Source organism: Mercenaria mercenaria, chromosome 19 (genome assembly GCF_021730395.1).
Source record: "Mercenaria mercenaria strain notata chromosome 19, MADL_Memer_1, whole genome shotgun sequence".
NCBI lineage: Eukaryota > Metazoa > Mollusca > Bivalvia > Venerida > Veneridae > Mercenaria > Mercenaria mercenaria.
The window spans coordinates 14,030,266-14,051,942 of NC_069379.1; the positions used below are offsets into that span (position 1 = coordinate 14,030,266).

General features: G+C 34.3%; 1 protein-coding gene across 2 annotated transcripts; it reads right to left on the minus strand.

Moving 5' to 3' along the window:
* Positions 1-1,117: 1,117 nt before the first annotated feature.
* On the minus strand, positions 1,118-19,729 carry LOC123542505 (carbohydrate sulfotransferase 15-like). Of its 2 annotated transcripts, XR_006684755.2 has the most exons (9): positions 19,058-19,729; positions 18,408-18,519; positions 13,223-13,372; positions 12,449-12,607; positions 12,068-12,224; positions 10,536-10,707; positions 10,010-10,175; positions 2,246-2,486; positions 1,118-1,218 (listed from the first exon to the last, which is right to left on the minus strand). XR_006684755.2 is itself a non-coding variant. In XM_045328404.2 (8 exons), the coding sequence occupies exons 1-8, from the start codon at positions 19,403-19,405 to the stop codon at positions 2,299-2,301; spliced, it is 1,452 nt and encodes a 483-aa protein (XP_045184339.2). In that variant the 5' UTR covers positions 19,406-19,729; the 3' UTR covers positions 1,388-2,298. The 2 variants fall into 2 exon arrangements, 1 of the variants encoding a protein (XP_045184339.2); XM_045328404.2 differs by lacking the exon at positions 1,118-1,218 and having other exon boundaries at positions 1,388-2,486.
* Between the last annotated feature and the right edge of the window lie 1,948 nt (positions 19,730-21,677).

A 21,677-nucleotide genomic window follows, 5' to 3' on the forward strand; every position in this document is an offset into this window, starting at 1 on the left:
GTCCAGGATTTGCTTCCACAGAGTAGGGAACTAATGACAAAGCCTTTGAAGACCTTAATTTTCCTTACTATTGTCAGATGTGTATTTTCCCTAGACTCTTTTGGTGAGCTGCAATTCTCACTGGCATGAGAGGTGTTGCATATTTTATTACCTCTCATGAACAGACTCAGTCAAACCGAGTCAGCTATTATTCATCTTGGTTGCATTCTTTGCTTCCAAAGGATCTTTTTACAGATTTTGTTAATTTGAGGCTACTACACGGTCGTCTGCTTGGAGCATATTTCTGATGAATATCTTTTTGTTCTTTGACTTGGCTTTGAACTTGGATATATTGAATAAACGACCGTCAGACATGGACTGAAGGTTAACATTGGCGGTGAATGTACCAAACGCGTGTTTGATGAGAAGGGCGAAGAATTCAGTTCCAAAGAATGTGGGGTTTAGTATGCAGCGTTGTTTGAATCCTCTCTTTACTTCAAGTTCAGCTGAGGTGGACAGCACTCGTCATTTCGTCAGGGAAACATCTTTCTATGCTGAGTTACAGTTAAGTTTGGAGGACAGCCTTATCTTCGTGAGCATTTTCAAGTGTCCATCTCTACTAACAAGGTTGAACGCCTTTGTTTGCGATGAACAAGGGTTGGTTCTGCTATAGAATAAGAGAAGTACAATTTAATTATTTCAGTGAAGCCAAGAGGCAAAGTTTATCACCTGTTTTAAATTAAGATTTGTTTTGTAACGTCGTTGTTTCTATCACACCTGTTTAAAGCTGGCGTATGACTTATTTGAAATTCATTTTGTGTCATTTTAGAACCGTTTTGCCCATCTGTGAGTACGTATTTTCTAATAATGCGATTACATGAGTCTCGCCATGAGAAAACCAACATAGTGGCTTTGAGACCAGCATGGATCCAGACCAGCCTGCATCCGCGCAGGATCCATGCTGTTCGCTAACGGTTTCTCTAATAGCAATAGGATTTGAAAGCGGATGCGCAGGCTGGTCTGGATCCATTCTGGTCGCAAAGCCACTATGTTGGTTTTCTCATGGCGTGGCTCATTTATAAAATTGAAACTCGATATCTCGAATTTGTTTATCTCAAAATTATGGCTATCTCGAAGACTTACTTTGGAGGTCAAACAAGGTATTTATCTAATAACCATGATAGGTGTTGAGACAGTAGGTCCTCTTTTAATATTGTAACCGTTCCATCTGCTCGAAATCTGAAAAGTGTAAACCTAAGCTGATCCTGTAGGATGCACTTTAAGAACACCCGTCAAGTTCAGTTAATTTTCACACAGCACCTTTCCAGCCAAGCTATAGCTTATGAGGTTCTTAAACAGAGTATATCAAGTTTACTCTCAAGTTAGATCATTTAAAGACCAAGCTGACTTACGGTTTCCAAATTCATTTGCAAATCCCTTAACAATAATAAACCGCCAAGTTTTAGTTAGAGAACATCATCCTTAACTTAAATGTGACAAGTAAAATCATGAATCCTGTCGTCAATTAGATAAAGATCTCAAGAGTATGTAAAGATGGAGATCCTCTATGGAACCAACAGGTTGTGACTGAAAATAGCCGCCTTTATACCATATTGTATGAGATTTTCTTACCGTAATCAGAATATGACAGATTCAGGCTTTCCTTCAACGTTATATAATGAAAACAAAGTAATACTATTTAATGACAGGGATCCACTTTGGACCCTGGGGATGACAGAAGTTGACTGTCTGAAACCTCGGCTTGTGACAAAAAAGCAAACTTGACGTTGAGTCAGAGTTGCTGACCAAGGTTAATTCAATTAAAGTATCGATTTAAGCTTTCAATAACAGTCAGGCAGGTCTGTCTAAAATTAGCATCATAACAGGTTGAGGAAAAAAATAGTTTTCACTTATATCATACAAATCCCTTCTATTTAAAACATAGTATAACATGAAATTGCTCGAACAAATAATGTGTAATTTAAACAAACTAATTATATCTAACATGATTGTAACGAATCGAAACGTTTGTTGAAATAAAAGGGAATTAATGCATGCAATTACCTAATTAAGCTGGTAATTGCACTTCTTATTAGCATAGATTAGTCAATACCTTAATAAAGAGCTACCAAATATAGTCAGACCAATTTTAGAGAACAAATCCTTCCCTTATTTTAAAGTGTTATGATAAAACTGACATAAAATGAAGAGAAAAGTACGGGTCATGCACCTTCTAAGAGAAATTTCTCTTGTCACATTTGCTTACGTTTATTGACACTGGACAGCACAATTATACAATGATTTTGAGGGTGAATACTGTCAATAGTCAAACAGATATCTGTCATCTTTCATAGCTTCAGCCATTTCTTGGTTGTAGGGTCGATAAAACTCCTGTAGTACACGTTTTGTCTCGTTCAACATTGAACCATATTTTCGTTTCTTTTTTGTTGTGTTATTGTACGAGTGGTTCCGCAGCATCATCGTCATCACCTCCTTGTCAGGTATTCCTGTAATTAAGATAATGAAGACATTTTCTTGTATATTGCATATAATAGAGTTAGTTTATTATATATTTTAAGGTAGAGTGCGACCTTTAGAATTTTTTATATACATCTATGAAAAATTAACGAAAAAAAATTGAGGATATTTCTGATTTATTCCCGTTTTCCATTTGGCTCTTATTTAAGCCACATTTGTTTGGTGCGCTGTCAAACTTGGCCACTAACGGCACTTTTTGGGCGTCATTTCTTGGCGTCATTTTCATTGTTTCCGTAAGGTTTTCAGCATATCCCTGTTTTAGTTGGAAGCGGACACGAATGAAATTTATATATTTTTAAAATATTTTAAAATTCCCTTTCCTGTGATATAGATTTCGTGAATGATCTATGACGTACCTTAAGATTATGACGCATTAAAGCGTCAGACTTACACAAAATGTAACGTAGAGTTTAGCTGGAAAGTTGTCCGTTTTTCGAGTATAACATTTTTTCGGGTCGAGGAATTTTGTTTAAATTTCAATTATAAATGCGCAAGTATATTTACTTGCGTTTGGTTAACTAAAAATTGTGTGTTACCGAATTCGTTTTTTCAGTACGACCGATTTTGTTTTCCCAACCCCCGAGCTAAAATGCGAAGTTATTTGGTGGTATTTTTAAAATTACGCAAAAGTTTCGGACGATTTCGGAAAACTTGTACTATGAAACATGTTGTCGACATTTTATCGTAAAAATATACGTTCAATGAAAGCATATTCTGAAATATAAGAAATGACACATATACAGTAAATCGAATAATAATAGAAAAAAGAAGTCCTGGCTAGTTTTGAGTTGCGAACTTTTGGTTTTTACTTCAATTATAATAAACTTTATTAGCGTTCGATATTAATACGTGATTTAAATGAAATTACTTCTGTCAAAAAGCGCATCATTAAATTTTTGTATTATCTTCATTATTAGTATTTGATGTGAATATGTGTATTAATGGACTCATTCATCGTGTTAGAATCGAAATAAGAAGTTCCCAAGTGAGATTTATCGTAGAATATATATATTTGTTTTGGGTTGGGGTTAACGTCGCACTCCGTAGAAGCAATATAAAACTTATGTGGGTATGGGTGTAGGGACAATGTCATAGCATATGAGTATGTTGTTGTCTTGGTCATTGACTAATAAAGTTTGTGTCGGCAGATTGCTGTTGCTCTTTTATCAAAATTTCGATCAAAATTTATAAATTTTGTTGTTTATTTTTCTTGCTTCACTCGCACTTGTTATTGTAAATATATATTTAAATCTTCTGAAAACACTTAAAATTCTAAATACATACATGATTTCAGATGCATATATACTACAGCTGCTATTGACCATAAGAACAATAAAACAGTATAAAGAAACAAAATTTCAATTCCAGCCGCCTTCTTCTTATGCCCTTACACTCATCCCCCAAAATTTATTGCAGAAAAAATACATCAATCAAAATTAATCATGCCATGAACTTCCCAGTCCAATACTTCCACTTTATATTTCCCGCAGTAGTGCACTATGACAAGTCTATATCTGCATGTAGTTCTCGTGTGGCTATCAGTGTGTAACATTATTAACCGTTAATATGTAGGCTATAGTATTTATACGACTTTACAATTATGCTTTGCACGGAATGTCACAGGTCAGAGGGTTAGGTAGACAGGCTGTACTAAACACTACAAGGAAATTCATTGATGCAAGCATCAAAGACGCCGCCAAGCTTTGTGTCTGAAGTACATTTATTGCAATATGAGACATCACCTAATCATTACTTTATTAGTCTGACTGGCTACAAGTTATCAACATTAGCACATAAAACAATATATGTTATAAACTGTTTACAACATGAAGAATAAACATGATAGAAAAGTTTTACCATGCAATACAAATCCTCTACCTGCAATGACATTAACATTGCGAGTAGGTGGTCCCTTTACATACAAAATTAAAGTAATTATTTCACTAACTAAGATCACCTCCTGTGAAAAGTTCTTATATGCAGAAGCGTGTGTATGAAGTTTCACAGAAATGCAGTTTGTTATGAAATGAGGAAATGTTAAAATTATTTCAAAGTTGTGGTTCATTATTTTTATTATCATGTAATGAAATGAGTGTTTTCTATTTACTGATGGAGTTTTATGGACCTTAGTCACCTACATTATAGATTTCAGAATGCAGATTATACACAGCAATTTATTGTTTCCGTTGCCAAAAACAACCAAAAATTTTGTCCAAGAAAAGAATGATATAACATAGTAAATAATATCTATATTGCCCCTATTCACAAAGCATAAATCTTTCTTAATATACTTTCGAATATCATAGAATTCATTTTTTTCGGACGAACGATAAACATGAAGCCCTCGTTGAACTGTAAGGTTACTAGGAGTATGTCAGTGTCTAGATTCAAATCTAATATTGCAAGAAATTTAGCAAGCATAATAACCCACTGCCAAAGTGTAGAAAATATTTCAATGAAAATGTTTTTTTTTTTTTTGTTTTTTTTTGTCAGGAATGGACAAATACAAAAACTATCTATTAAATTAAAAACAAAAAAGAAGCAAGTAAAGCAAGTAACAAGATATAATAAAACCAGAGCAACTGACTAGTCATATTTATAAGATCAATGAACATATAAATTCAACAAGGAATTCTATTTTAAAGTCACTGATGCTTTGATAAGTTATGGTCCCGTATTTCGATCTAACAACATTTAAAGAAGTATTAACTTGTCACTGACAAATTCAGCCAAATGTTCTTTAGCCTATTGCACACCTTAGTTGACAGTGTATATCTGTAAACAATGAGTAGATCTATAATATTATGACAATAAGCAAAAAAAAAAAAAGAAAGAAAAAAGAAAAACAAAACAAAAACAAAAAAAAAAAAACAAATAGAAATAGGAATTTGCAGAAGTGTGCGCATTCTGAAATTACATCACTCTACCTATCAACAAAGAAAATAAGACCAAAGGTTAAAAATAAGTTAACAGCGGCACTTCCTTCGTTCATTTCAACATAGATCTATTTATGCTTATTGATTCCTTTATTTACTTTGTAAATACGTTTTTTTTTCAAGGAATTTTTATGCAGGCAAATTGTAATTTTCCATATTTTTTTTTTAATATTCTCTTCGAAGTTTACTGCAAGATTATTGTAAAATACACGAACGCTCCCTTGTCCAGGCGATTCACGCGTTTTAGTATGGTATATCTGCGGTGTGTTCTATTTATAGAAAACGAGATAGGTAAGTAGGTCATGCTAAGAATAGAAATAGAAAACTTGACTTACAGAGTAACCTCCCTTATCAATAAATCGGATCAACATTTTTGACGAAATTGTAAATAAAAAAATATGTTCTGCTCTACAAATAAGGAGAGGAAAGACAGATAGCATTGTTTTAAATCACATAATAAGTTGCATTACATACATTTTTCATGTTTTCTTTTTGCCATTTTTTTGTTTATTCACTAAAATGTATTGTGCAATATCGTTGATCCTTTTACAAGACTTTTGTCTCTGTATAATTATGTACTTGATGGTCTCCAATAAAGTAGTGATTCATTTCGAAGTTTTGAAAGGTATCAAAACATGCAACAGATGGCAAACAATAACTTGGTCTAGAAATCAATATAATACTTACAACATTTTCCTGATCAGTTCATAGGCATTCTAGACTATTTACTGCAAGTTACCTTACATATATTCTTTTATAACACGTATGAACACATGTATACTTTATTTAAGAATTGAATAATAATTTCTGTGCATTTATACGGGTATAATGTACATTGGGACTTCCTGCAAAATTCATAAATCACACAAGCGATACTTGGCCTTCCAGTGTGGTTCATAACAATATGAACGCACAAAAAAAAAATAGCATTCAATTCTTATATTTACATTTTACGATACCTTGCTACAAAAATAACTGATTTGCTTTCTAGAAGTATCAGAAAATCAAAATAAATGTCAAGATATCCTTCCGTCATCCTTTTAACAGAACAGTCAAAAAAGCCCGCCCACGTCCAACGATAATTCGCTTTCCGATAAAAATAGTTCCTGCTTTTGGTTTGAAATATTTTAACTCCAGTGAAAATTCATACAGTCGTGTTCTGTGATCTTTGACACCAGAAAAATTAGTTAAAGCTATAATTAAATGTTCTTTTTCAAAGTTTTGGCGTCAAATTTTGAAATAATGTTTGGAACATGACCATTCTGTTCATTGATTAAGTATGTTGATGTTTTAATGCATTTAAAAGTTAATGCCTTATGTAATACAAAATTAATGATGCTTGTTCTACAGAAATTAGCCTTGAACATTATGTCATTCTGTAATAAAACTTCCATTTGGCAAGTGATTTAAAGTCAGCGACCTTATCGTAGAATAACCCGAGTTTTTCGTTCTTATGCGTAAGAATATATCACTCAGGTCGGCCTTCGTGATATATTCTTACGCATAAGAATTCAATCATAATCACACATTAAACTCGAATGCTAACTAAGTTAATTATGATTGAAAAAAGTCCCGAAAATTCACAGCTCAAAACTAGCCGGGACTTCATTTTTCTATTATAATTGGAATTATAGGCCTATGTGTTATTTTCTTAATTTCAGTATATTATGCTAACATTAAACGTATAAATTTAACGAATTATGTCGACATAAGTTCCATAGTACAAATTTCCGAAATCGTCCGAAACTATCAGCGATTTAAATACCACCCATAACATCCCGTTTTACTTCATTTTTGATAAATTCGATTACTGCATGTGTGGGATTTTCTATTCAATTATGCTTCATTGAAGTATATTTACGATAAATGTCGACAACTTGTTCATAGTACAATTTCCGAATCGTCCGAAACTTTAGCGTAACTTTAAAATACCACCCAATACGTCGCATTTTAGCTCGGGGGTGGGGAAACAAAATCGGTCGTACTGAAAAAAACGAATTCGGTGACATACCATTTTTTGTTAATTAAACGCAAGTAAATATACTTGCGCATTTATGATTGAAATTTACACAAAATTCCTCGACCCAAACAAATGTTATACTCAAAAAACGGACAACTTTCCAGCTAAACTCTACGTTACATTTTGTGTAAGTCTGACGCTTTAATGCGTCATAATATTAAGGTTCGTCATAGATCATTCACGAAATCTATACCACAGGAAAAGGAATTTTAAATATTTTAAAAATATATAAATTTCATTCTTGTCCGCTTCCAACTGAAATAGGGATATGCTGAAAACCTTACAGAAACAATGAAAATGACGCCAAGAAATGACGCCCAAAAAGAGCCGTTAGCGGCCAAGTTTGACAGCGCGCCGAACAAATGTGGCTTAAATAAGAGCCAAACGGAAAACGGGAATAAATCAGAAATATCCCCAATTTTCTTCCGTTAATTTTTCATAGATGTATTTAAAAAAAAATAAAGGTCGCACTCTACCTTAAACAAGTTAAAACACTTCAAGCCGGTACCTTTCAACTCGAAAAAATTTCTTTTGCAAAAAGAATGCTTTTGTCTCTTGGTAGAGACTACAAGAGATAAGATATTAACCCTTAGCCTGCTAAATTTCTATAATGGACTGGTCCATCATTCAATTTGGGCAATATCATTTATTATTCGAAGGGGTGTTTACTGAAAATTTACTGACTGAATAGCGAACAGTGCAGACCATGATCAGACTGCACGGATGTGCAGGCTGATCTTGGTCTGCACTGGTCGCAAAGGCAGAATTATTGCCAGCAGGCAAAGGGTTAAGAAACTTATTTATTACGGTGACATGTCATGCTCATATCGGCACAACTCATAAAATATATACATTTATCTATAATCGCCCGGCCCCATGGAACTATATGCAGTCTCACTTAAGTACTTGATCTTCTAAACGAAGATCTGAGAACGACCCATTCACATACGTCTTCTGTATATTTTGGATTTCCAGTATTGCTATTTTCACTTTATCCAATCAGACGGCTTGTTCCAATGAGTAAGAGTAAGAAAAATGTGCAGTTCTTGCAGGACTCGAACCCGGGACCCCTCGCTTACAAAGCAAGTGGCCTACCGACTGAGCTAAACGGCAATCTGACACATTACGACATAATAATTGTAAATATCAAAAGTCAAGGCTACAGGTAGATTTGCGAAATGTTGTAAGTTAAGCTCTGATTGGCTAGCAAAAGGATCGTCAGACGGAGGCTATGAATAGGTCGTTCTCAGATCCTATGCGTAGCATAATAGATATACTTTAGTCAGATTGGAACTATATGTCACTTCCAAGAATAGAGTACAAGTTATTTAACAAAACCAAACACAATAAATACACATTAAGCTGATCAACTTAATAAATAACTAAATAAATAGGCACATTATATTCATCTCATAGATGTACCATTTCTGCAATAATCAGCCTTAAGTCTATACATAAGTTCTGCTGGGATTTTTTAACTGCATAAAATAGTCCGTTAATAGTTAGATAATTAAGATGAGTTGTAAAGTAAGTTAAGTCTATATACAGTCTAACCTGTATTATAGGCCACCTCTGAACAGAGACCACCTGATTCTAAAGACCACATGTTTTGTTTTCCTATTTTAACATCTACAGTGTATTTATCCTGTGAACAAAGACCATCTCCCAATAACACATTTTGGCTCTCCCAAGGGTGGTCTTTATAGACAGGTTTGACTGTATACTGAACAGCAAAAGAAGCTATCTAGATGTATCACTGGGGGTTTTTTGATAAAAAACTTAAACTTATAAATTTGACTTGTTTTTATACCACATTAGACTTGAAGAACTTCATGTTAAATTTAAAAAAAAATCAATAAACCGTGAAGTTAGCCGTTTTGCACGAAATTCTAGCTATATCATATTCCACTGTGCGTCTGTTGCATTGTAACATCCCAGTTGCGCGCTCGTGCTGAATTGGATTCAGGCGTGCCATGCAACCAACAATATACCATTAATAGCATGAGGATCTTGTGGTATAGCCCAGCTTAAACGTAAAACAATCTACAATTGTTTGCATGAGGATCTTTCAGCCCGACTTCACTTAAAGCCTTGCTCCGCGGCTATTCGAATTCTATTGTGTGTATGCAACCCGTGATTACAATGGGTAACAGTTAACGGCAACATTTTAGCAAGCAAAACCACAGTTATTTTTACACAGAATTTATATAAGATAAACTCTATTTAGACAAGCGTCACTTACAGTGAAACCCTCCTGCATTATCTATCGTCCCAGGTCCTGGATCAATATTACTATAACATTCTTGTAATAGGCAAACTTTTCTGTTATCGCCTGTCATCAACATATCAGTTAAAAGCAGCACTCGTGTTATTCTGCGAACAAATGAATCTTGGCATGTGACAACGCATATCTTTCTGTATTAGGAGTCGGTCAAAATAACATTTTACTTTCATTATTCAAAATGTATTGTGTTTTTACAGGGTGCTCTGAGAGATATATCGAAATAGGTCGGCTTATAAATGTAAATGTTTTTACCTATTTCTAAAAATAGAAACACCCTCTTCATAGTTTTTGCGGTACTGTATTCCTTGTCAAACATCACTAGAGGTAACACATTTTGTTTGTCAAATACAGAATATATTTCTCTCATTAAGAATGCGTAGAAACCGCCGTGAAACGCTTCGCCAAACTGTATTCCTTCCTGGAGATAAAACAGTTGCACGGCTAACTTTTAAATGTCACAAGCTATTTACATCTCTTTGATTATACTTTTTGTTACTCATGCCAATTTCTTGTATTGACAATTACTTTTGATTGAAGATCTTAATAGTATATGTCACAAAAAGATAAAATTATATCATAAATAAATTCATGTGCAATATCAAAACATTCTCGCATACCAGAGGTCTACCGTGGTGCCGAGATAGCTCGGGATTTTAGGAACCTCTGATTGATAATGTTTTGAAAGAGGTGCCATCCTACCCACGTAATCATGCATATTATCTGAATGTTTTAACAGTTTTTAACATAAAAATGAAAGCCTTATCGAACATCAAATTACCTGTTTCATGTTTTCTTTTATTGTCTCGTTGTAAAAACAGTGCCGCAAACTATGATCTTTGAAGCAGTCCTTATATGCTGCTATTGTATGCAGGACCTGCTTATGGAATAACTGCGGTGATATCAATTTCTCAAACTTGTACCTCATTGTATATAGGAAGTCCGAATATAATCTGCAATAATTCGAACGACAGTATAAGAATGCGTGCCTTGAATTATCAAATTTTCACAGCGATATTGTCATTTTAAGATCAGTGCTATGAAGGGTTAAGTGTTCATAAATACAGTCAAATTTCGTTCGCACGAAACTCTTATACATGTAGTTTTTATACTACCATTCACTTGAACTCATCGTCTGACCCGGCGAAATACAATGTATACTTTTCGGTTGCTCAAACTATTGAAAATTCGAACAAATTTTGCTTGTCCGACTGTAAAGCTTTCGAAAGACGCTGACATGCAATGACAGTGCCTGTAGATTACGAACTTGGGGTAGTATGTAAGGAGTAGAAACAGTAGCGTGTGAGCACGAGATAGTTTGTAGTAAAAATGAGATGGCATAAAGTGAGCACGAGATAGAACGTAATAAAAATGAGATGGCATAAAGTGAGCACCAGATAGAATGTGGTGATCTGAAGATGTTAATATATAATATATTCGATGTTGCATGGTGTAAGCAGGAGAAAGTGAGGAGGAGAATGAATGTAGTGAGCTTGAGATAAATGGTGCATGAGAAAGTACATGTATGTAGTAAGCAGGAAATAGAGTGTAGTATGCACTAGATGAAGTCAGCACGAGATAGACTGTAGTGAGCATTAATCAGCACAACATTTGCAATCAGTTTGCAAGGAGCACTATGTAGTATATAATTGGAATGAACCGGTATTCAGTAGGCACGAGGTCACTGTAGGGAATCACATGATTAAAATGATCTCTAAACCAAAGTTGTATTAGAAGAATATGAGTAAATTTCCCATTCTGATAAGATAAGAAATTCAAACATAGCCTAACATATGACTAATGAAAATTGTTAAATTATTATGTAGTTGACAACATTGAAAGATTTCCTGTAATTACAAACGCTAAGGAAAATATGTTGTCGCAGTTTCTTGAAGTGTTCCAGATAATTAGAAGGTGATTGCGATTTAAATTGCCTATATGTTGATTTAGGATACATCTATGTTGCCATATGATAGGCTATATTTTAGATTAACAACAAAAGTTGCTTCATTATTATTCCATTTTAGTCATAAATTTATTTTGTTTTAGAGATTATTTTGATCACGTGATTTCCCACAGTGGAGGTACTATTCAGGTAGCATATGATAATTATCCTCACATGTTATCTTAATGCGTTCACAGAGTAAAGTCTCGATTATTACTTTACAACATGTTTTTACATAATTTTTGCTCATGAATATCTGTGTCAATTCGTTATATCAAAATAAATACTCCTATTTTTCAATTTTATCTTACAAAACATGCGTAATTACCATCATAGAAACTTATTTCAAAAATTATAAATTTACCGACCGTTTAACTGGGTCGCGAAAAAATATGATAATTTTTGCGGCCGGGGTTAAATGCTTGATGTAGTGTAAGTTTGTATAATGCGGCTCTGAAAGACCTTCATTTCCGGGCCATGACCGCCATCTTGGATTCTCGAACATTGTGTTTGTTGTTGCGTCACCTGTATTAGAAAAATAAATCTTAGAACATTCATTGACAGCTAATGTCATTTTTTAAGTATTTATATCTTTTCAAAGCCAGGAGCTTTTGGATCGCATAGATATGGTTATATATTATATATATAGTTATGAGTTATATCAAGGCGCAGTCTTAAAATCGTCATGTATTTAACTCTTTTTTTTTCAAGGGTACCTGACCTTGTCTGCAGGCACGAGGTTGTCATACCTGTAATAATGTGGTATTTCTGTCCACTCCATTCTTTGACCTTTTTTCCATTTCCAGTCTTGACCCGACCTGGATTCGACTGAATATACCGTGACACCGGATCAAACATAGCGATGTAGAAATTGACACTCTGTACATCGGGACCATCTCTAATAAGACCTTATAGATAAATGTATTAACATTTAATATTAAAACTAATAAATCTAAACATTTCTTTCTGCAATAGAAGAGGTGTAGAGCAGCTCAAAAATGTTTGCAAAATATGCTAGTTGCTGTATGAACTATAAAAGTATGAGAAGTCTGAAAGATGTCTCATGGTGATTTTTTTTATTTGTTTTAATTTCGGTCTTGGAAGCCATAACGGCGAACACTAGGATAAGTGGCCTTAAAAGGTGGAAATTGATCACCTTGTCATCATCTTGCTTATAAATGTATCATCAATCTTGGACCTTTTGCCATGAGCGAGGATGTTGGGCTCTGCTTTACACTCCTCCCCCCCCCCCCTCCCCCCACCACCACGCCGCCCGACTTTAAAATAGAATTACATATTTGGGCTACCAACTGGACTTGTCGGGGACGGGATGAGGAACTCAAGAAGCAAGCACTCAATACAAGAAAGGAGCGACGTTCAACGACAGTACCACATTAACGGGATGTAGAGCAGGCGACCAGGCCAGTTTTCTCTGGATTGACAGTCAAGCGTGTTACCACTAGACCACAGGCAGAAGTTACACAGAAACGAGGTGGCGAGTATAATAAACTATTTATAGTGACCTTTTATGTATTCGTTGCTGACTGGATTACCAACTGCACGGCCAAACCGTAACCTTGGAAACCACTGATGCTCTTTCACTCCTGCTTTTTTGAACAATGGATGGAGGTTTAGTCTTGAAAAAATGTCAGTAGTTCCGCACTTTTTCACTCCTGCAAATTTGTTATAAATATATAAAGTCATTTATCACATACGTGCTAGACCTTTACGATATGAGAACGGCCCGCATTACAAATGGTTTTAAATGTTATGAAAAAATAATGCGTTGGAGAAATACACTTTCTTGCATATCAGACAGGATTTTCTGTGGTTTTGTCGTTGCTGGTAAAAATCATCTTACAGTCCTGGAATTTATGAATAGATGCCTAAATTTACACGCTATTGTTTTGCTTGAAAGAAAAGCATTTGTTTTACTTTATTTCTTCTTTTAGAAGAAGAATACGGTATGCAAGAAAAAGAATCCATCACTAGTTGAAGGCGCGGATGGAAATATCTGACCTTCGGGTAACTGTTTCAAGTTAACTCGGCAGAGCCTCGTCCCCGCTAAACAGTTACCCTCGAGCTAGATATTTGTATCCGCACATTCAACCAGTGACAGATTCTGAACCCGAGAAAAAATTGCATGGTTACGTCGTCGTTTGAAAGAAACGTAGGTATATCACCAGAAAATTATATTATGAATATGTCGTGCGAAAAAAGTGTTACGAGTATTTCGTGTAAAAAAAGCAACAGAAACATTAGCTGTATGTCGTTTGAAAATAATGACAGTTATGGAAATAGTGTTTTAGTATGTCATGAGAAATAGTAATATGAGAATGTTTAAGAAATAATATATCTCATCCAGTGATTTGTCGTTCAATAAATCATTGTTTGGAGTTCAGATGCGAAGGAATTATATCACGAGGGCGCAGCCCGAGTGATATAGTAATACGCATCTGAACGACAAACAATGATTTATTCAAGAGCAAATCACTAAATGAGATATATTATTTCGATTCTAACACGTTACCAAGGACTTTAAAGTACATCCTTGACGGCATTTATTAAATATTTGCCCGTTTTCAATTGGTTTCTTTTCCAGCGCGCCGCTATATGCCGTTTAACGCTATGACGTCATATTGTGACGTCAGAACAGTGAATTTTTTGTCGTATAATAATTCACTGTTTACAGTCTGCTTGGTTAATAGGAAAATGAATCGGATCGTGTTAGAATGTGTATTAAAACAGTTTTATGAGTTTTTATGTTAAATAAGTGTGATGAGTATGTTGTGGTATGATACTATTATATGAGTATCTTGTGTGAAAATAGTGTTATGAATTTTTAGTGTGAAAACAGTGTTTTAAGCACGTCATGAGAAATAGTAATATGAGAATGTTGTGTATTAAAACAGTTCTATAAGTACATGTATTTCGTGTTAATTAAGTGTGATAAGTATGTCTTAAGCATGCGCGTAGCGTAGCATACTCGGTTACTCAGCTGAGTATCATTTAAGATCCAAAAATAAAAAGGGTAAAAACTCCATAGAAACAATAAAAAACTGCTCAGGAGTGGGTATGGAGGTAGGGACAATGTCATAGAATATGAGTATGCTGTTGTCTTGGTCCTTGACCTTGTTATAATTCTTTGTGACAGCAGACTGCTATTGCTCTTTTATCAAAATTTCTATCAGAATTTCTAAATTTAGATTTTTCTTGCTCCACTTGCACTTGTTATTGTAAATACTTATTTAAATCTAAATATATTTAAAATTCTAAATACACATATGATTTCAGATGCATATATACTATAGCTGCTATTGACCATAAGAACAATTTGCTGAATGGCAATTGTCCATCACTAGTAAAATTTAGAAAGATAAACAACTGTGTCTGTATGTGTACAACTTTGAATTCCCAAGTATTCTAACATGGCTCGATTTGATTTCCAGTCAAACGAAGAAGGAAATGTTGTGATTTATCGTCTAATTTACCACGGTTCAGATGCTTCAGTATTTAATCGCTCGGGCTAACGCCTTCGTGGTTCAATTCCTACGCATCTGAACTCTGAACCGTAGTAAATTAGAGATAAGCCACTAGAAGGCCTTGATTATTTGTTAATTATTTCCTACTTCGCTACGCGCAAACAAAAAATAATTATCTATTCCATAATCAAAGAGAATTAACGGGAGCAAAAAGAACAAATTCATAATTTAACATTTAGGGGTTGTTATCCGCATTGCCATAGAATAACACTTAACATCAGTCATACCAATTTAGTACCAATTCATTAATTTCTACCTTATTAATATACTTTCTGGGTCATTATGATAAGAGGCACCTACTCATCCCTACTTCACCCAGTCGTGGGAAGGGGAGTATAGAGAAACAGTGTTTCAACTCAAGTCACCTTCTTCTTATGCCTGACACCCATTTCCCAAAATTTATTGCCGGAAAAATAAATCAATCAAAATTATTAAACGCATGAACTAATTATAAATTCTACACCTCAATACCTTTGAAATGCGGTAATACCTCGATTTCTTTAAACCTAGGATACAGATATGTAATAAATGTTCATAACCAGCATTTACGGTAAGTTCTGTTTTAAATATTACAGTTAAACAATAATGTTGTAAGCATTATATTGATTTCTAGACCAAAGTTATTTTAGCCATCTGTTGCATGTTTACAAAGTTTACAAGTTGCATGTTTGCATTTTAACAATCGTCCTTGCAATGAACACTGATTTTCAACAAACGTATCTCTACATCCCGGGAAATCAAGTAAATAATAATACAGAGGCAAAAGTGTGACAGATGTTTAGGCTGAAATATCAAATCCAAGTTCACGAAACGATAATAAAGGAAATGTGTAGACGACATTAGTAATTAAATATTTGTACTTGAAGAATGAAATAAGAATCTATTGAAATAGATTCATCATTTTTTTCTTTGTTTTGAAATTGTGCATTAGTCAAAGCTTGTCCTCAGCAGTCTAATCAATTCCTAGGCAGTTTATATGCAAGGTGATTTGCATATATTCCGTTGTAACACGTATGCATACATGTGCACTTTATTTAAGAATTGGATGCTATTTTCAGGGACGTCTTGATAATTCATGAATCGCCATAGCGATTCTATTGACTGATTGGCAAGAAGCCTTCCAGTGTGGTTCATGCCCATATAAACGCACAAAAATACCATTTAATTTTACGACAGCTTGCTACAAAAATAACTAATTTGCTTTCCAGGAGTATCAGCAAATAAAAATAAATGTCAAGATATCGAGCTTTTAGTCACAGTAAAAAAGACGCGCCCACGTTCAACTGCAATTCGCCTTCCGATAAAAATACAGTTCCTGGTTTTTATTTAAAATATGTTTAACTCCAGTGAAAATTTATACAGTCGTATCATTCAGTTGTGATCTTTGACGTCAAAAAACTTAGTTAAAGCTATAATTAATTGTTCTTTTTGAATGTTTTGGCGTCCAATTTTGAGAGAATGTTTGGGACGAGGCCATTTTGTTCATGTTTATGATAAAGGACGTCAGATTACGCGTGCAATCTCGCGGAAAGGGCCGTCATTGATATTACTACTCCAATGTTTAACGCTTTTGTCTTTCCATAGTAAAATGTATAGTGCATGCAAACTTTGTATACAACAAATAAGTTTGGAAAAAGCTCGTTGCTTAATTTGTGCATAACAAATTTCGTCCTGAATAAATAAACAGCCTAGTTCAAGTCCTTCCAAATTGCCAGCCCCACCCCTCTTACCGACCCCGATTTGTAACGTTCATCAATTTATATAGACCTTTCTTTACATTCCGAGCCGTTTGTGAATATTTTGTTCAGAACTGAGGAAGCATAGTTTTGGTGAGAAAAGTCAACAGAAGCCACCCTGTTTTCTCTAGGTTTGCTCTAAAGTTTCCACGGGGGAGGCTCCCCGGACCCAGCCGAAAGAGGGGTTTCCTCTCCCCTACGCTTCCCTTGAGTAACATGTAAACTGATCACGCTACGCCCCTGGTAAGGTGATACTATTATGAGTACCTCGTGTGAAAATAGTATTATTAGTAAGTTGTGTTGATGAAAACGAATAAGGAGGTCGTAGAAACAGTTTTGTTATAAGTAAATTGGTGTGAAAGTTATGTGATGTTATAAGTATGTTATGCGAAAGTAATGTTATAAGTTTTTCGTGCGATAGAAATGTTACAAATGTATCGTGTAAAAGTAATGTTATAAGTATTTCGTACGATAGAAATGTTACAAATGTATCGTGTGAAAGTAATGTTATAAGTTTTTCGTACGATAGAAATGTTACAAATGTATCGTGTGAAAGTAATGTTATAAGTATGTTGTGCGAAAGAAGTGTTACAAGTGTGTCATTTGAAAGTAATGCTATAAGTATGCCGCTCGATAGAAATGTAACAAATGTGTCGTGCAAAAGCAATAAGTGTGTCGTGCAATAAAAATGTTACAAATGTGTCGTGCGAAAGTAATGTTGTAAGTATGTCTTGCGACAGAAGTGTTACAAGTGTGTCGTGCGAAGTAATGTTATGAGTATGTTTTGCGATAGGATAATTACAAATGTGCCGTGTGAAAGTAATGCTGTAAGTATGTCATGCGATAGAATAATTACAAATGTGTCCTGCGATAGAAGTGTTACAAGTGTGTCGTGCGAAAGTAATGTTTTAAGTATGTCGTGCGATAGGATAATTTCAAATGTGCCGTGTGAAAGTAATGCTGTAAGATGTCATGCGATAGAAGTGTTACAAGTGTGTCGTGTGAACGTAATGCTGTAATTGTATGTCGTGCGATAGAAATGTTACAAGTGTGTCGTGCGAAACTAATGTTATAAGTATGTTGTGCGATAGAAATGTTACAAATGTGTCTTCTGAAAGTAATGCTTTTTGAAAGAAAAACTGTTATAGTGTCATACGAGAAGGTTACAAGTATATCATATGAAAGAAATGTTGTAAACGTACGATTGTTAAAGTGTGTCGTGCAAAAGTAACGCTATAAATATAATGTTCGAAAGTAACAAGTATATGCATTATCACTACGTATTATCATAGTGTCATGCATAATGTTAAATGCTTATAGTACAAACGCTATCTATTATGACTGTGCTATAACGATAGAGAATTAAGTTTAACCACATGAATAGTATTATGATATATTATAGTACAAACAGAAAATACGATAAAATGTACCTAAAATATAAAAGTATGGAAGACAATGTATTTGATCGTCTGCAACAGGTCCGTTATCATTTGTCCCTATCCAGCAGGGATTCTTAAAGGCTGGGTCAAATCGTATAGGGTCCTGGAGAAAAAGAAATAGAATTTTATCTTAAGTACTGTAGCGTACTTTCAAAATTTACTTTTCATAATCCTGTATTACAATAAGATTTTTGACAACTGTATATTCAGCCGTCAGGTTACACATAAGGTATTCGCACAGGCAAAATTGGCACCGATTTTCAAATAATTTATTTCTAAAATTGTGTCAATAGATATGTGCTGCAAGTTGTTGGTTCAAGGCATAATTAACTACATTTAAAAGATATGTCTTTGAAAGAATCGGTTTAATGCCAACGTGTGTATAAAATAAAAGTTCTTATCTGGAAAAACATCTTTATCAGTTAACCTTTAGCCTTCTGACAGCAGATAATTTTCCTTTGCGACCAGAGCAGACCAAGATCAGCGTGCACCGTTCGCTTTTTAGTCAGTAAGTTTCAGTGAACACCCCTTTGAATGATAAGTGCTACTGCCAAAATTGAATGTGAGACCAGTCCATTTAAGAATATAGCAGATTAAAGGTTAAGAATATATTGTTAAAAGAAATGTTTTATAAGACTTACCATATCCAAGATTCTGTAAACATTTTCTCTTGCTCCACAATATTTTTCGATATTTTGTTCCAATTTTAAGTCCTTGTGTACTAAATTTTCTTGCTGGAAAATTTTGTTATACAGTAAATGTGCTGAACACTTTGTTCTTTGCTTCATTGAATTTGACTGTTTGTGAAGAAGTTGTCCTTTAGAATCTGTGGAGACACCCCTTTTTATGTTCTTTTGTTGATAATTAAGTCCGTCCAACTCAGTTTGAGCACTATTTTCACTCAATAACATTCGAAGCGGAACGGAAAACAAGGTGCACAGTACCAATATAAAAACAATCCTTCTTACCATAAGAACTTTTGGCGCCATTGTAAATATTGTTTCCGTAAGAGAAAGCGAATGAGGTTTACGATATTGTCGGACGGTTTATAACATAACTCTTCGAAAGCAGTAATTTAGCAATACATGTATAGAATCCATTTACTTCCATACTTGTTTTTGTATAGATTTTCCAACTTATGTCTATATATCATAATTATTAAAATGTTATGTCTATCCTTCTACATGCATATAAATAACATAACACAGCTATATTTCGAAAATTCTTGTAAACAAAAAGCGCAAATACTTAAATGAAGTAAAATACAAACTTGAAACTTATGGACATCTATCAATTTACACTGATAGCTAATATATTTCATCTATTAATAAAAAATTCATGTACTTTTGGATTAATAGCTTTAAACCCTATTTTTTCTTGTAAGTTACAATCGGAAAACGGTATAATCTAATTAATTCAATGAATTTAATGTAAAGTGTTTCTTTTCTAATATTTTAATAAGTAAATCTCTTTTCTGTATAGTTATAAAACATAAAATAAATATCTTACACTGTAGAAAAAAGGCGCCTTAACTTATTACATCAAATACTGTTTAATTTGCTAGATTAATTCAATAAAATGTTAGACACTAAACGCATTATCATAGCCTAATATAAGTCAATATCAATTTGTAACTAAATACTTCTAGTATGTTTTGATGTTTTTCGTGCAGCAAAATCTGTTAAAATATATTTTGGAAGCATATAATGCAACCAAGCAACATAACAGCAGTCTAGATTTGATTGAGCGTTCATGAGAGGTAATAAAATGTACAACACCCCTTATACCCCCTAGCACCGGTTTAGTCCTAGTAGTAATAATAGTAAAAGAATATACGTATTTTACAGTGCAGTTTAACCCATATACCATAATCTAACATTTAAGTTTACGTTACCAAATATGCAAACTACGGAGTGTCTACTAAAAGGGGGCCCACTCGCTTAGCTCAGTAAGAAGGGCGTTGGTCTACGGATCGCGGGGTCACAGGACAAAAAAAAAACAAACAAATATCAGTAATGAAATACATAATATTATTAACTTAAAAGTACATGCTTACAACTGCTTATCTGTCTAACCAAATTAATTCAGATAAATCAGAAATGAGGAACAGTTAAATTGCAGCGACAAATATTCTTCCGCTACCTTGTAATAAGCAATTTAGTATTTACTGCTATTAACAGTTATTTTCAGTTTTATATTTTCAGTCACCATAATCACTATCTGTTTTGTATATGATGTTAGTTATATTGGTCATCTCTACGTCTTCATAATTATCATCAGAGTCATCCTCGTCACATGTTGCTGGTGTATCACAAATAATTTCAGATAGTTATGGAGGTACTATATTATCGGAACACCAGGCATACCATTACATGCACATAGAACATAGCTAGCACGTACTTGATACTTTTCAATTAACATGTCATATCAAAGTTTGCTGATGTCATTGTATTCTCTGTGTCCATAGATTGCACAAACAATATTATCGATACCGTTAAAGAGGTCATCTCAACAGTGATGTACATGACCTACTTTCGCTATTGTTGCAACATACTCCTCTTTCAATTTGAGCGGTGTTACTTTCCCTCTGCAAACAAAAGCACTGGTTGTGTAATAACGAGTCAGGCAGTGTATTGCTGGAAAAATTCTGTCTGCTTTGCTTTTAAAGATGCTGTGAATATTTAAAAGGCGTTTCTTTTTGCCCGTTTCCGTGTCAAATAAAACAGTTTTTCATATTCTTGAATTATTGAAGAATATTTCACCAATAACATAAACACGCCTGTATCTGGGAATCTAACTATGATTGTCGTCTTTTGTGTAGTACTAGTAGTACATAAGTCTTAAGTCAAATAACAAAGTAAAAATAAAATTACATAATCATTGACTATTCTGTTAATAAACTTACAAAAAAACTTTATTGTAATTCATTATTTAATTCTGACTTACACAAGAAATAGTACGAAAAGATGTAAGCTTCGCACTAGTTATGATTACTTCCAACGAAAACAGAGCCTTCCCGCTCAGCACAATAGGAAGCGAGCAGACAGACCTACGGATCATAGGGTCCTGAGTTTAATTCCCAGGCATTCTCCGTGATGATTCGATAGGTTATATTGCAACTCAAGTGCCCCACTGTGCATTTTTTTCATCTCAAGCGGGCACCTGGGTAGAACGACCGACCTTCCGTAAGCCAACTGGATGGTTTACTCACATGAAGAATTCAACGCTCTTAGTGAGGCTCGAACCAACATAGGTGAGGGG